At 39.0% G+C, this 13,687-nt stretch overlaps 1 protein-coding gene across 1 annotated transcript in view; it reads left to right on the plus strand.

Annotated features, from left to right (window-relative positions):
- KIAA0319 (KIAA0319 ortholog) overlaps positions 1–13,183 on the plus strand; it is a 44,021-nt gene extending 30,838 nt beyond the window's left edge. Inside the window, exons 13-20 of the mRNA XM_053995553.1 lie at positions 172–323; positions 1,376–1,514; positions 2,713–2,872; positions 4,132–4,274; positions 5,226–5,348; positions 6,288–6,378; positions 7,881–7,972; positions 8,823–13,183. Of these exons, the coding sequence (XP_053851528.1) occupies positions 172–323; positions 1,376–1,514; positions 2,713–2,872; positions 4,132–4,274; positions 5,226–5,348; positions 6,288–6,378; positions 7,881–7,972; positions 8,823–9,001 (1,079 nt within the window). The 3' untranslated portion in view covers positions 9,002–13,183. The remainder of the gene's footprint in view (positions 1–171; positions 324–1,375; positions 1,515–2,712; positions 2,873–4,131; positions 4,275–5,225; positions 5,349–6,287; positions 6,379–7,880; positions 7,973–8,822) is intronic.
- The last annotated feature ends 504 nt before the right edge of the window (positions 13,184–13,687 follow it).

Genomic DNA, 13,687 nt, shown 5'->3' on the forward strand with positions numbered 1-13,687 from the left:
TATGCTCAGAGCCAGATTTTGTATATGCACTCATCCTTTCCCTGTAGCTTTGACATGAGGTTCTGTTGTTATTGTCTGTAATCATCAGGTAAAGAATTGCAGTGTGGGTGTATTGGCAATGGCATGTCACATGTTTTGAAATAAATCCTTCTCCACTATTTTTATGGCTAGAAAACAACAGTCCACCCCGGGCACATGCTGGTGGAAGGCATGTTCTAGTGCTTCCAAACAACTCTGTTACCTTGGACGGCTCAGGGTCTGCTGATGACCAGGGGATTGTGTCATATTTGTGGATTCGGGATGGTCAAAGCCCAGCAGCTGGGGTAAATTTCTTGAAGGTTATAATGTAATTTGGCTTTTGTTTTGCATGTAACTGCAGCAGGGAGAGCAGGTATGACCCATAAGATGCTGTCAGGTGTGGTGCCTGTTTCTGGTTTGTCTCCCCTGCTCTCAGTAATGCTGTGGTTCAAGAGGCTGGTGATATTTTCAGTACAGCTAGAGAATATAGCAACTAAAGACTGCAGCAATGCAGAGTGATTGGTCAGAGTATGAAGCTAATGTGTTTGAGAGAAAAAAAATATCTGAAATCCAGATATTCCAAAGGAGGAAAGTCTGAGAGCAAGTACCAATAAAGATTAAGGAATCCTGCCTGGTAGCATATGAGGCAAATTTTAAGGAAAAATGGTGTTTGGCATTACATATGTAGGCACCTTCCCTGGCTGATGATTAGCCTGGGGCATTAGGGCAGGGGATTCTGCTCTCAGAGTGGGGTGGACAGCAGAAATACCTGAGGATAAACTTCAGTTATGTGTCAGCTAATAAAACTGGGATAATGTTTTTCCCTATTTGCAAAAAGTGTTGTGGACAGATCTTTAGATCTTTGGTCTCAGGAAGATAGTTGTACATCAGCAAGTACTGGGAGAGGAGAAAAAGCAAAGTCATAAAAAAACTTCTAGAAACAATTCACATGAGTTTGCAAGAACTGTAGAGATTTAGCTTAAATATAGCTGGCAGAGTTGATAGTTGAAAATGCAACTTCTTCTCCAAGGAGAAGAAATAGGAGTTAAGAAAGCAGAACTAAGGGTACCAGAATAAAACTGAGAAATAATAATGTAACCTTTCTTGGATTTTCAAGATGAGTTCTTCAGATTGTCAGCTGTTCTCTCTTTGGTTATTTTTAATGAAAATATCCATAGTGTGCAGACATACTCATTAGCTGTCGCTTCCAAATTTCATTACTCTGCTATAAATTGTGAGTAGGTCAAAAGTCAAAGCAAGAACACAGAGCATCATACCAGATAGCTGACTTGATAATGAAACCTGCAAATGAAGTCTTTCTCTGAGGGTGTAACTATTCTGGACCTTATTTTTGCAGGATGTGATCCATGGCTCAGACCACGAGGCAGTACTGCAGCTAACTAATCTCGTGGAAGGAACCTATATTTTCCACTTGAAAGTGACGGATGCTAAGGGAGACTCAGATGTTGATTCAGCAACTGTTGAAGTGCGGCCTGGTATGACAATTAAAAGGTCATCGACATGTTGTGAATACCACATCTTTGTTCTCCTCTTCACTTATTTATTCAGATGTTGATGAAAATCTCTCTAGTTAAAACACAGAGCAAACAGGTCTCTCTCTACCTTCTTCCTGTTTTTTGACTAGGCCCAAGTGTGTTAAAAGGTGACATCAGGATTCTTAACTACTACAGTCACCATAGTTGGAACCATAAATAAATAAAAATTATACTTACTAGTTAACATTTTCATTAGGCTTTTGTTGCTTCTTGTTCATTATAGGGTTTTTGTTTCTTTTTCTGGTTGTTAATTAGTTCGGCCAATAGGAAGAGATGGGAGCTGACCATTAAATTTAAGTACAAATGCTGCTGTTTGATGTTTGAAAGTGTGGCTTTGATTATTTTTCTTCTTTTTTCCTGAAAGACCAAAAAATCCTCAAAGAGTTTCAGGGGGTTGTAAATGCAGGTGAAATAGCTAAATGATGAAGATTGAAGTCTCAGGAAAAGAGTCTGAAATCTTGGGTCTGTCAGAGATACCTTGTTTATCTGGCTCCTGGGCAATGATTTTATTTTTGTTCCTCAGTTTACTGTTGAATGTAGTCATAGTAATTGGATTATGAGTCTCATGGGATATCTGTGAAGTTTGTTTTGTTTGGAAGGCACTCTAGAAGTTCAAGCACCATATAAAAGAAAACTCAGTTTGTAAGGGTAGCCAGGGTAAATGTACCTGATATTTCTCAGATTTACCATCCTCATTTAGACTTGTTCACTGTATTCATGCTACAATATGAGTCCATCTTTGGCTCCTTTGTCCTGGGTGGTAGTCTGTAGTAGATTACTAGCAGGGAACTTGGTAATTGGGCTCATCTAGTGCTTACCTCTGACTTTAAGATGGCAGCATTTAGGAGAGCAGAAGTTGCTCTTCTGCATGGAAATGTGTAAATGCTGAAAGTGCACGCTGAAGTACTTTATTTCTTTTGATAAGATGGGTTAGTATCTTAGGACCCACCAGGTTTGTTTCATAGAGAATGTGACAAAATAAACTGAGTACTTCTCTAAGAACACAAAAGAGTTGGCTTGTCAGTGATATAAGTCTTATGCAGAAAACTATAGTATTAATAAATACTTTCAAGTACTGCATGTTGGTACTGAAATACTTGCCAGGCTCTGAGGGAATAGCATGTTGTTCTTCTGTCAGATCCCAAAAGGAGTGGTCTGGTGGAGCTGATCCTGCAGGTTGGAGTGGGACAGCTAAGTGAGCAGCAGAAGGACACCCTGGTGAGACAGTTGGCTGTACTGCTGAATGTTTTGGATTCAGATGTCAAAGTTCAGAAGATACAAGCCTACTCAGATATAAGGTACAAAGGTATCCTGTTGTGCCAGAAAGACTTGTGATTTACTTTGCCTCTCTCACAGCTCATAATTAGTTGCAAAATAATCTTTCCTAAGAAGACAAAAAATGCTATACTTCTCAACAGAATATACTTTAAAAGGTGAATTTCTTCTGTGGTAGAAACTTGATGAAGTAAACTCTGTAGATGCTCAGAACTGACGTGTTTTGTTTAAAAAAAAAATCCCATTTCTTCTGTACAGATTTTTTTCTTTTTCCTTTAAAGAAAGTGCTTGCATATATATTTCAGTGTCTTTGTTCCATAGAGTGCTGCTATTTTTTCCAAATGTTGTATGGAGCAAGATAAACAGACTTTCTCACAGTGAAGCATGTATTGTATTTCAAAATAAGGTTCCAGCTTTATTTAATCAAACCTATTTTATTTCCCTTTTTTCCTACTACTTGTCCATGGTTTTGATATTCTTAATATTTTATAAACATTTTCCCAGGTAACTGGTGATGAAAATCCTTTTTTTGCACAGGATACTCCACAGTGGATTCTCTTAAATGTGATATTTTACTGTGAAGAAGAAATACTCCCTCTGCTTGATGTAGAATGCTAGAGATGGCTGTGTGTACCCTGAGAAACCTCTCAGGATGATTGGTAGAACCTGTTTACATGAGTTATCTTTAAATTACTTCTTGTCAACCACTTTGTAATTTAAAACCCATTTTCCACAGTGTGGAAAGTCTACCATTTATAACTAAGATCTTTTTAATCACAGCTTTTCAAATTAAAATGTTCCCTGAAGTGTCTGATACAGGGTGACTTAAAAGTTGTGGATGACAGGGCAGGAGGGCTTCCACATGAAGTTCTCTGGATCCCTTGCTTCTGAGCTTTTTCTCCTATTAAATTCAGTTTCATAAAGTTACTGAAATTGCTTCAGAGTGTTTTGTGACAGGCTCTATATGACAGTGGATAAAGCAAATGTATACATACTTCTTAAAGCAAAAGTCGGGAAGACCAAGGAGGGAATTTATATTTGCTGTTATCCGCCTCTGTCTTCTGTGAAACTGAGAATCCTGAAAACTGCTGATGCTCCCAGCTCAGAATGAAGATCAGTTGACTGCTCCACAGACAGAGTTCCCTAATCTTTATCAGTGGTGACATTGGCTTTCCAGAAGCAAAAAAAGACTAAACACTATGTGACTTTATACTTGATTGCTGAAGTGGTCCACAAAAGTGGTCTGTGACAGCAGTCCTGATCTTAGCTGTTCTTTCTGCAGCACTGCAGTTGTGTTCTACGTGCAGAATAGGCATCCTTCCACGGTGATCAAGGCGTCAGATGTCTCACGGACTCTGCATGTGCAGCTTTTGAAACAGAAGGCTGACTTCTTGCTTTTTAAAGTCCTGCGAGTTGACACGGCTGGTATGTTTTGGATTGTGCTTGCCCATCTCAGAACTTTGCAGACATTTACCTAACACAGCTCCTGGAAACACTGCATGAAGTCTTTCTGTCTGCCATCTGCTGTCTGGGCTTGGTGGGTGTAGCTTTACAAAAGATGATGTTGAGGGCAATACTTAAAATGCTTCATGATTTGTGGTTGGTAGACTGGTGCCAGTCACTCTTAAAAGACATCATCTGTATCAGCAGGCAAAAGCACATCTTAATCTGATCTGTATCAGGAAGGCCTGTGGAATGAGGATAAGGATAGCTTGCATACTACCTTTTCTTAGAAGATGTGCAAAACTTCATATAGCCACAAAGTAAATATGTTTCATGTCTCTGCTTCCTTCAGGGCTTTTAGTGTTCAGTAAATAGGCTTGCAATCTAACTTGTTCTTGTCTGCCTGTATCGGGCAAAATGGGTGATAGCTGTGTTATCACCTAGTTTTCTAATCTTTGCATTATACACAGACCACTGGGGTTTCTTATAATGAGCTCTTTATTTTGCCCAAAATGATGCTTGAACTTCTAAGCTTATTTTAAGCTTCACTAGTAATGCCAACCCTTTATGATCCTTAGGTATTACAGACATGACTTCTCCATAATTTAAAATCAGGACACAACCATTCAAGTACAAATATAGTAAGCAAGCTCTGGTGATAAAATAGTTACTGATTGTGTCGTAAATTTTGTCTTTATTTACTGGTTGAGAAGATTGTTGTTCTATTATAAATATACTCCGATTACATTCTTTCTCCACACAGCCAGCAGTCTGCTAAACTGTAGATCTATTTGACACATAACCCCAGAGGAAAGGGAGTTTTGAAACATATTATGAGCCAGATGCTTTGCCACCAATCTAGTCTAACAATAAGAGGATGTATGACAAGTTGTCAATTTACACAACGGATCCTTTGTTTGCTTCTGTTCTTAGCCTGTCTTTTGAAATGCTCTGGACATGGGCACTGTGACCCCATAACAAAGCGCTGCATTTGCTACCAGCTGTGGATGGAAAACTTGATTCACCGTTATCTAAATGATGGGGAGAGTAATTGTGGTGAGTTTGGGTGTTGTCATGTGAGACTGTTCATTATTTGTTCTCAGAATGGGGAATACTTAAGATGTGGATGCTGAGGGGAGACTAAAACAGTCTGTGTTTTCCAGCTCAACAATACCTTTCTATAGAAAGATATTTGAATAATTTCTTGAAATGACGTCTTGACAGTAGTAGCCTAAATTTTGAAGAGAATCACTATTTGATGAAAAAAATGTGAAAACTTGGCCATGGGAGGGAGATTTTGCAATGATTTGGGGCCGGTTGGAGGGTTTGTTGAATAACATGGGCATTGCAAAGCTTTTGAGTAGGACTGTTGCAAAGCTGGAAAAGAGGCAGCAATTTCAATTTCTCTGAGTGGGCGGTTGATGCTTCTGTGCCAGAAATATGATCTGATCTAAGCAAAATAAAAATACATCAGTGTTCTGGACTGATCAATACTGACCTTTAGAACCTGATAACACTGACAACTGTGAGTATACACATGTTGGAGTTCAAATGATTGCATATCTCTCTGTATCCTTTCCTGTTTACCTAGATTTACAAATATAAATGTCCAGGTAGAAGGATCTACCTGTAATCAGCTCCTCTTTTGAAGCACTACTAAAGTGCCAGACTCAGAGAACATCTGTTTATTTCAGTTAGGGAATGATAACTGAGGTAGTAAACATGACCCTTTGCAGGACTGTCAGTTCCCACATAGACTTCAGATAACTTGGGATGGTAAAAGATATTTGAGAGGAAGAAAATTTTCTAATGTGCACTTCTAATCTAAAAGCATAAAGATTTTTAGGAATTCATCTAAGAATATGATGGTGCTGAGTTTTCCTACATTCCTGTTGCCACTCCCCATTCCTCAGGATTGGTTATTTTAATAGAGTTGTATTAGAAGTTATTCTATTCATATGACCTTACAAAGCACTGTTGTGTTTCTTTTTTCAGAGTGGAGTATACTCTATGTGACTGTATCTGTTTTTATTTTGATTGTGGTCATGGTAGGGCTTGCCTGGTTCTGTATCTGCTGCTGTAAAAGGTACATGATTTGTGTTTCTTTTTGATGGGGTATACACAAAAATTGCACACAACTGGCACTTTCTAGTCCAGTCCATAGCACTAAACCACTGAGCTGATTTTGGACATATGAGGAGCTTCCTGTAGCTGTTTCTGTAGACACACACTTCTTTTGAAAAAAAGGAGTATCCATTTGTGTGTCTGTGCTCTTCTGCATTATGAAAACCAAATAGTGAATGTTGCAGTATCCTTCATATTAAGTGATAATTAATATTAAAATCCTGAGAGTATACTGGAGATCTTCAGTCTCCTACTGTTTCCTGCAGGTACTTCATGCTAAAAAAAACAAAAGGCACGCCCTGAAGGTCACTAATGTAGGAATGTTCTAGGCCATGGGAAAGGATCTGCTCCCAGTCTAGTTTATTCTTTGGAGAAGAAGGGTGGGTGACCAGGCTACATGTCACTTACAGGCAAAGAGAACTCTAGTGATCTCAGTCATGCAGACTTCTTGCTTTCTCTTTCCCTTAAACAGGAGCATTCATACTACTGAATGTTGTTTCCCTCCCTCCAGTCTTTCCTAGTGAGCTGATAAGAAATTCTCTTTCAAGTGACAAGCCTCTGCAAGTTCTGTCACTAGAGCAAGTGTTTTTGCTGCAGCTCAAACAGCTCAGCAAATAGATAGCTTGTTCAGGTGTTAGCAAAAATAAAATGCCATCAAAATCTTTCTGGATTTTCATATTTTTCTAGGGTGTCTTTGCAGTATGTAAAGGATATGTAGGAGTTGATACTAATTTTATTTTTATGGTTGAAGGAACAGTGCTGTTAATAGAAAACTTTAAATAGTAAAGTGTGTCCCATTCCACTCCCACAGTGTGGGGTGGAGCCTCACAGGCTTGTGTGTATTGGATGATTATTTGAGGGATTTTTTTATAAGTTCAGCTGCTTCTGTCCTTTGTCCTCATATGGCTTGTGCCTGAGAGTGAGGGCTGGTTGATGCAGATCCATGTGAAAAAGAGGAGGGAGGGAATTAACAGCGCAGAAGAGATTCCCTCTGCCTTGTGGAAGCTACATGAAAAAGACAGTGTAGACTCAAGATTTGGCTGAAGATTTGGAGTTTTTAAAACCTTGAGTTGCCAGGTGAATTCTACAGAAGATCATGAGGGGAGGCCAAGGCTGGCTGTTGCTGTAATGCTGGCTGAGCAGTAAGGTAGCTTCTCCACTGTGAACTGTGGGGGCACATGAATATTCATCTACTGTGTTTGTAGTTACTATGCTGAAATTGAACAAACGGTGGCTTAGGAGAGCAAATCAATCTGGCTTGCTTTCTATATCAGTGAAATTTAACTATACTGTCCTGTCCATATTATATAACTGTCTTATTCAGATATAAACTAGCACTAAAGTGGAGGTGAGAAAGTACAATGACATTCTGTATATTGGGGTCTGTACAGAAAAAGGAAGGGGAGGGGCAGATTTATGTGTGTCCATGAGAATTAAATGTCTTTTTGGTTACTATCTTTTTAGCAGGAAGAGGACAAAGATAAGAAAGAAAACAAAATATACCATCCTAGATAACATAGATGAACAGGAGAGAATGGAGCTACGGCCCAAATATGGTACGTGCTATGTGGCAGCCTGGGAGCTCACCTACCGAGCATGCAGCCAATGTGACTGAATTGATACCTGTAGACAGGAGGAGCCCAGAAGCAGGCCTACAAGTTTGGGAATGGGAGAGATAAATAGTGAAGTGGTTGGGGGAGAATCAGTTAACTTATTTAATAAAGCCTTGGGCTCAACCTCTGCTCTGAGCTTCTGAGTTTATCTAAATTTAGAACATTCAATTGCCCCACAGATTTTCTCCATGTAAGCCTTCCTCTTCTGCACATGCTTTAATTTGGAGCTGGTTTTGTGGCTGCACAGCAGTTCCCTCCTGACCTATCAGTGCCTTGTTAGACATCAGTAGATTTCAGCTGCTGTTTTTATATCTTATAATTTACCTGACTTTCAGTTTTTAGCAGGGGAAATGTTGGAATCCAAGGAAACAAAATCATACTGAGAAATTGCTGTCCTAGAAAGACAGAGATATGTTTCTGTAGAAAGCATGACCTTTCATTGCCACTTATGTTAATAAGGTCATTGAGTGGACAGACTGGTTCCAGATTCAAGATATTAAAAAATGCATTGGGTATGTACTAAGATAATCTAGTTGTTTGACTACATTTCAATTTAAATAATATATTGACATTTCAGAGTCATTAACTGATGGGCCTGCAATGAAGTCGTAAGAGTGTCTGAAATGGTATATGATGCTTCTTAAGCCAGTTTTTGTATTGGTACGTGCTGTTACATTGCACTGCAGAGAATTGTTTTCACTTACCTTTGATATCACAGCAGGGGAGAAGATGGTAATATGTTACTGAAAACCCAAGCCTTTCTAATGAGTTTGTTTTGCTTTTTTATTGTCAGGCATAAAACACAGAAGCACAGAACACAACTCCAGTCTGATGGTCTCTGAGTCAGAGTTTGACAGTGATCAGGACACTATCTTCAGCAGAGAAAAGATTGAAAGAGAGAATTCTAGAACACTTATAAATGGGTCCGTCAGAAATGGAGTTTCCTTCAACTACAGCTCCAAAGACAGATAACTAAATGAGGGTAAAAGCACAGAACACACTGGTGCAACACATCTGAAACATGTTGGCCCACCTCTGTTTTTCCAGAACCAAAATCTTCCTAAAATATCAACTAATTTTAGATTAAAGGGTAAATTCTTAGCACAGGTAAAGGCAGAAGGAGGGAGAAAGGATTGATGGTCAGCTAACTCCTCTTGTCACCATTATAAGAACAAGAAAAAGCACATCTTGTTTCTTGCATGTTCTGTGCTGAATGTTTGAACTTCAGAAGGCCTTTTTTTCTATATCACTACTACAAAACTAGCCAGGGCTGTTCTGCTACAAACTATGGTAACTAACAATGGCATACAGATTCATATGTGCTTCTAATGCTCTCTTTGAGAAATGGTGTGATGTACAACAGCAAAAGCCAATATAGATGAAGTTCCTTACAACTACAGAGAGCAATATGTGGCCACAGGCTCCATCTTAACTTTCAGTTTAGGATGGAAACACAAAGAGCATTTTTAGTGCATTGTCTTTATCCAACTGTACTTTGGGACTTCCTTTTCTAGGGTAGTGTTCATTGGGTGAAAACATTCTTGTTTTCAGAGAAAGTTAACAACTAGAGCAGTTGCACTGGATCACCTGTAATGTAACATGGTATATCTGTGTCCTGTAGGATGCAACATTCCCTGCATTCACATAGGAGGTGTGGTGTCTGCAGGGAAATCCAGCCCTAGGTTGCTTCTGTAATGATCAAATTGCTTCGGCTCTGCCATGTCCATCCAGGAAACTGTAGCAGGAAGGACTTGGTGTGATGCACCTTGAGAAGCATTTTGAGCATCCCAAACAACCTTTTTAGATCACTTTGAGGAGTTCTGGACCTTTTAAGACTGAATGCTCAGCTGAGGTGAGTTTTCATCTGTCAGCATCAAGTGCTCAATTAAAGGATGTGCTGGGCACTTGTGCAGTGAAATGTTTGTGGCAAATACCCTGTGTGGAGCAGAGGGTTCATTGTACTTTAATTGTCGTTGGTAATCGGTATTGAGCAATGTTTTAGCTTGAACATGAGATTGTTTGACTTTTTCCTTTCTAGCTATTGAGTGACTGGATGTATTGGCCTAAAGAGATCCTTTTAGGTCTTTGGCAAGGCTAGGTGTGTATTGCAGTTCTGACATTCTTGTTCACAGTCTGGGAAATGTCTTCACAGTACTTGTTTGAAATCATGTCCCCAGTACTGCTTTTGAAATCCCTAACTGAAGACCTGACTTTTATACACAGGCCTCACTTGTGGGAGCATCTGTGTCAGTGGTACTGTTTAGCCATGATGTCAGCTTTTCCTGGGGGTACTCTACTGATGTACTGAAGTCTAGTGCTGAGATGGAGGAATGATGTGTTTTAATGGAGAAAATGGTTTTGAAGAGGTGTTTTTTTTTAATGTTTTGGGGGTTTGTTGTTTTGGGTTTTTTTTTAAAATCCAGTGGTAGAGAACCCATTATCAGAGAATGGAGCAGTATAGAGATCAAAGGGAGCAGTTTAGAAGGGTTGGGGAGGGGACATATCCCATTTCCATCATGAGGAATTATGTAGTAGAGAATTTTGGGGCTTTCTCCATCCTTTCTTAAAAGTCTAATACAACAGAGTAGCTGGGTTAAACACTGTGGCTTCTGTGCTTCTCTTGTTAATGGACTTGGGCAACAGTCAAATCTGTGTAGGCTGGAAGAAATCAGTGGTCAAAATTTGCAGCAACATAGCATGCTCAATACTTGTTTCATACTTCTGATTCTCAAGTGCAGTCAGCAACAGTCCCTAAGGCTACTAGGGAGTAATTCAGCACTGAGGAGTATTTATCCTGTGTCCAGCCCTGCATTTCTCTGGAGATCTTTACGTGGCTGCAGGAGTCATTGTGGTGGGAAAGGCTGTGAAGAGCTAAAAGGGCTAATACAAGTGTTGTCTATGCTTTTCCCATAAGCAGTGCAGTATGAATAGTATGATTTGCTTTCTTAAGAAACTAAGTTTCAGCTCTGTGTATGGGGGGGTTTAGGCTAGTTTTTGAAACAAATCTACTTTATCACACTCTCCCTCTTTTTGAGAGTGTGCGTGTCTATGTATATATATATATTTTTTTTTTAAATAACTTGGTCAACAAAAGCAAGGTCAGCTTCTGATGTCTTTCAGTTCCTGCTCCAGATGTGCTAACATAATAAAAGCATTTCTGAAAAAAACAGGCATTCCTGTTTTTAGAGCATTCCTGAAAAAACTTAAAGCCCACTCAAACCAGTAATTTATTTATTTCCTTTGAAATCCAAATGTTTGTCTTAGTCCATTATGAACAACTACACAGAATGTTCTAGCAGGAATTAGTCTCCTGAAAACATGCATTTTTAAACAAGCAAATAGGTTGCTTAAATAATTTCAATTTTGTATGTGCTGTGCTGCCATTGATGCTTCTGCTAAATACTGTCTCCAGTGTGCCTTTATCTATAAGCTTACCTTCTAGGGCATGTCAGTGCAGTCTGCAGCATCTGTCAGTTTTGTGAAATTAGTGACTTATGTCTTTTGGGTTTATTTTATGTTTTTAAAGCCAGTGCTGAAACCTAGGATGTTCTTCTTTGAAGGTATTGAAAAACCTGTTTTTAAAAAACCCAAACAAACATGCAAACCCCACCAAAAGGAAGAATTGTTTCTCTAATAAAACAACTCCAAGAATCATAAACCTGCATTCCTTAATGCTGCAGAATTTTCAGGACTATTCCTCTGCCCACAGATGCACACTGGTGTTCCCAGATCTTTGGATCTCTGGTAAGTTCATGGGCCATGAGAACATATGCATGATTTGGCTAAGTGTTTCTCTCTCCAACAAATAAGAAATATTAGACCAATTTCTCATTGTATAAGGCCCTAGCAAGTGGATGTTGCTTGGTAAATTCAGTTCTCTGATGATACTTTAACACCTTTGTTGCTGTTAGCAACAAAGTATTTTAGCTGTGTTTTCAAAGTTGAATGTGGTTTAAATTTTTCAGCTGCTTCTGATTCTAGTTTGATTATTTCACCTGCTTGGAAAGAGAAGTTATTCCTCTTACTATAAGAGCAGACTTGCTTTTAATATATGGCACTTGCACAAAAGCTGAAAACAATAATTTCTGGCTCTGTGAATTTGTGGTATCACATTTGTGTCACTTGGCCAAGCATGTTTGTGTCAGGAATTTAGGTGGGACTATAGCAAGCATTGTATCTTGATTCAGTGTAATTGTTACTTCTAGAACTACTTTCTTGCAGAATGTCAATTCATACCTTGAATGAAAGGGTCAGAAAATTGGCTGTAATGGTGCAAACACAATGGCAGAATTTGGATGCTAACCCTTTGGTTCAGGTTATTATAAGTTCCAAGCAGGTTCTCAGTCCTCACGTTTACTTCTGCACACTGTTTTCCTTCACATACAGAAAGAGTACTGGCAGCTGATTTGTAAAATTCCCAAAAGACTCATCTGCACTGAGAAGCAGAGGAGACCAGATACAGCTTGTCCTGTGTGGCTCAGAGTCTACTGAAAATAAAGAATAATTCAGTTTGGCACTGCTAAGATACTACCTCTTGTTGAAGGCAGGCAGTGTAGTGATATTTGCAGTGCCTCATTGCCTTGAAGTGTAAGCACTGGATTTTCATTTGCATCTTGATTTTACACGCATAAGGGATTTCCAGCTATGTAAAAGGACTGCCTTTGTTTGCATTTTAAGGAAGGAGTGTATTTTGGAAAAAAACTTCCTAAGTGTTAAACAGGTTCAGTATCCAATTGTAGTATTCAATGCAGTACATACACAGCATGAAACTGCCATGGCTGCGAACAGGTAATTGTCTTGTGGATTCTATTTTCCTAACTAGAATCATACTGCAGTACGGAAGAAAATATATCTCAGCAAATCTGTTGAGATCCACATCCAAAATCTCTGTCCTGTGGTTCAACCTGTCATATTAAGTAAAAAAAAACCAAAGCAAAGTGTAATATGTCTAATTACAGATAATTGTTTATTTACATAGACGAAAAAAGATTATTCTTGTTTGTGTGTAAGAATAGATTATCAACTCTGTCCTTTTAGCAGACAGTCTTACTCTTCCTCTGTCAGCTGCATCAGATAAAAGTACTGTTCAAGCATCTGTTTTGTGCTGTCAGCTGTTTGCTTATATGATGTCAGTTTTCCTTTCCTTTGTCTCCTTTGGGCAATCAGAAGTTCATACACATGCAAGGAACGTAACAGTGTGACAGTGAGTTGCATGCATGTGTTCTCTGTGCTTGTGCAAACTTTCCTCAGATACTCTGATGTTCTTGAAATAATTGAGTTCCTAGGCAAATGTTCTATTCCTGCTCACCTCAAGTGAAACTAATTTTGCCTCCCAGTATACTGCTAACAGGCAGTAGTCAGGTGGAGCTTCAGGGTGGTAGTAATAAAAGAACAGTAAGTGTAGTCTTTTGACATTTACATGAGATTTGAGAGAGGATAACGTTCCTCCAGGAGAAAGGAAATGGGATACTGGTGAATTAGTTTCTTAATGTCAGTTACTGCTTATCAGGGATCCCTAACTTGAATACTAATCCCATACTTCTGCAGCAAAGAAAAACCCATTTCATGTACCTTTTATATCCTTAACTCCCCAAGGCAAAGGAGGGAAATATAAAATTTAGAAATAAAATTTTAAAAAGGAGGCAACAAAGGCAAATG

The sequence above is a fragment of the Vidua macroura genome, chromosome 1 (genome assembly GCF_024509145.1).
Source record: "Vidua macroura isolate BioBank_ID:100142 chromosome 1, ASM2450914v1, whole genome shotgun sequence".
NCBI classification, from domain to species: Eukaryota; Metazoa; Chordata; class Aves; order Passeriformes; family Viduidae; genus Vidua; species Vidua macroura.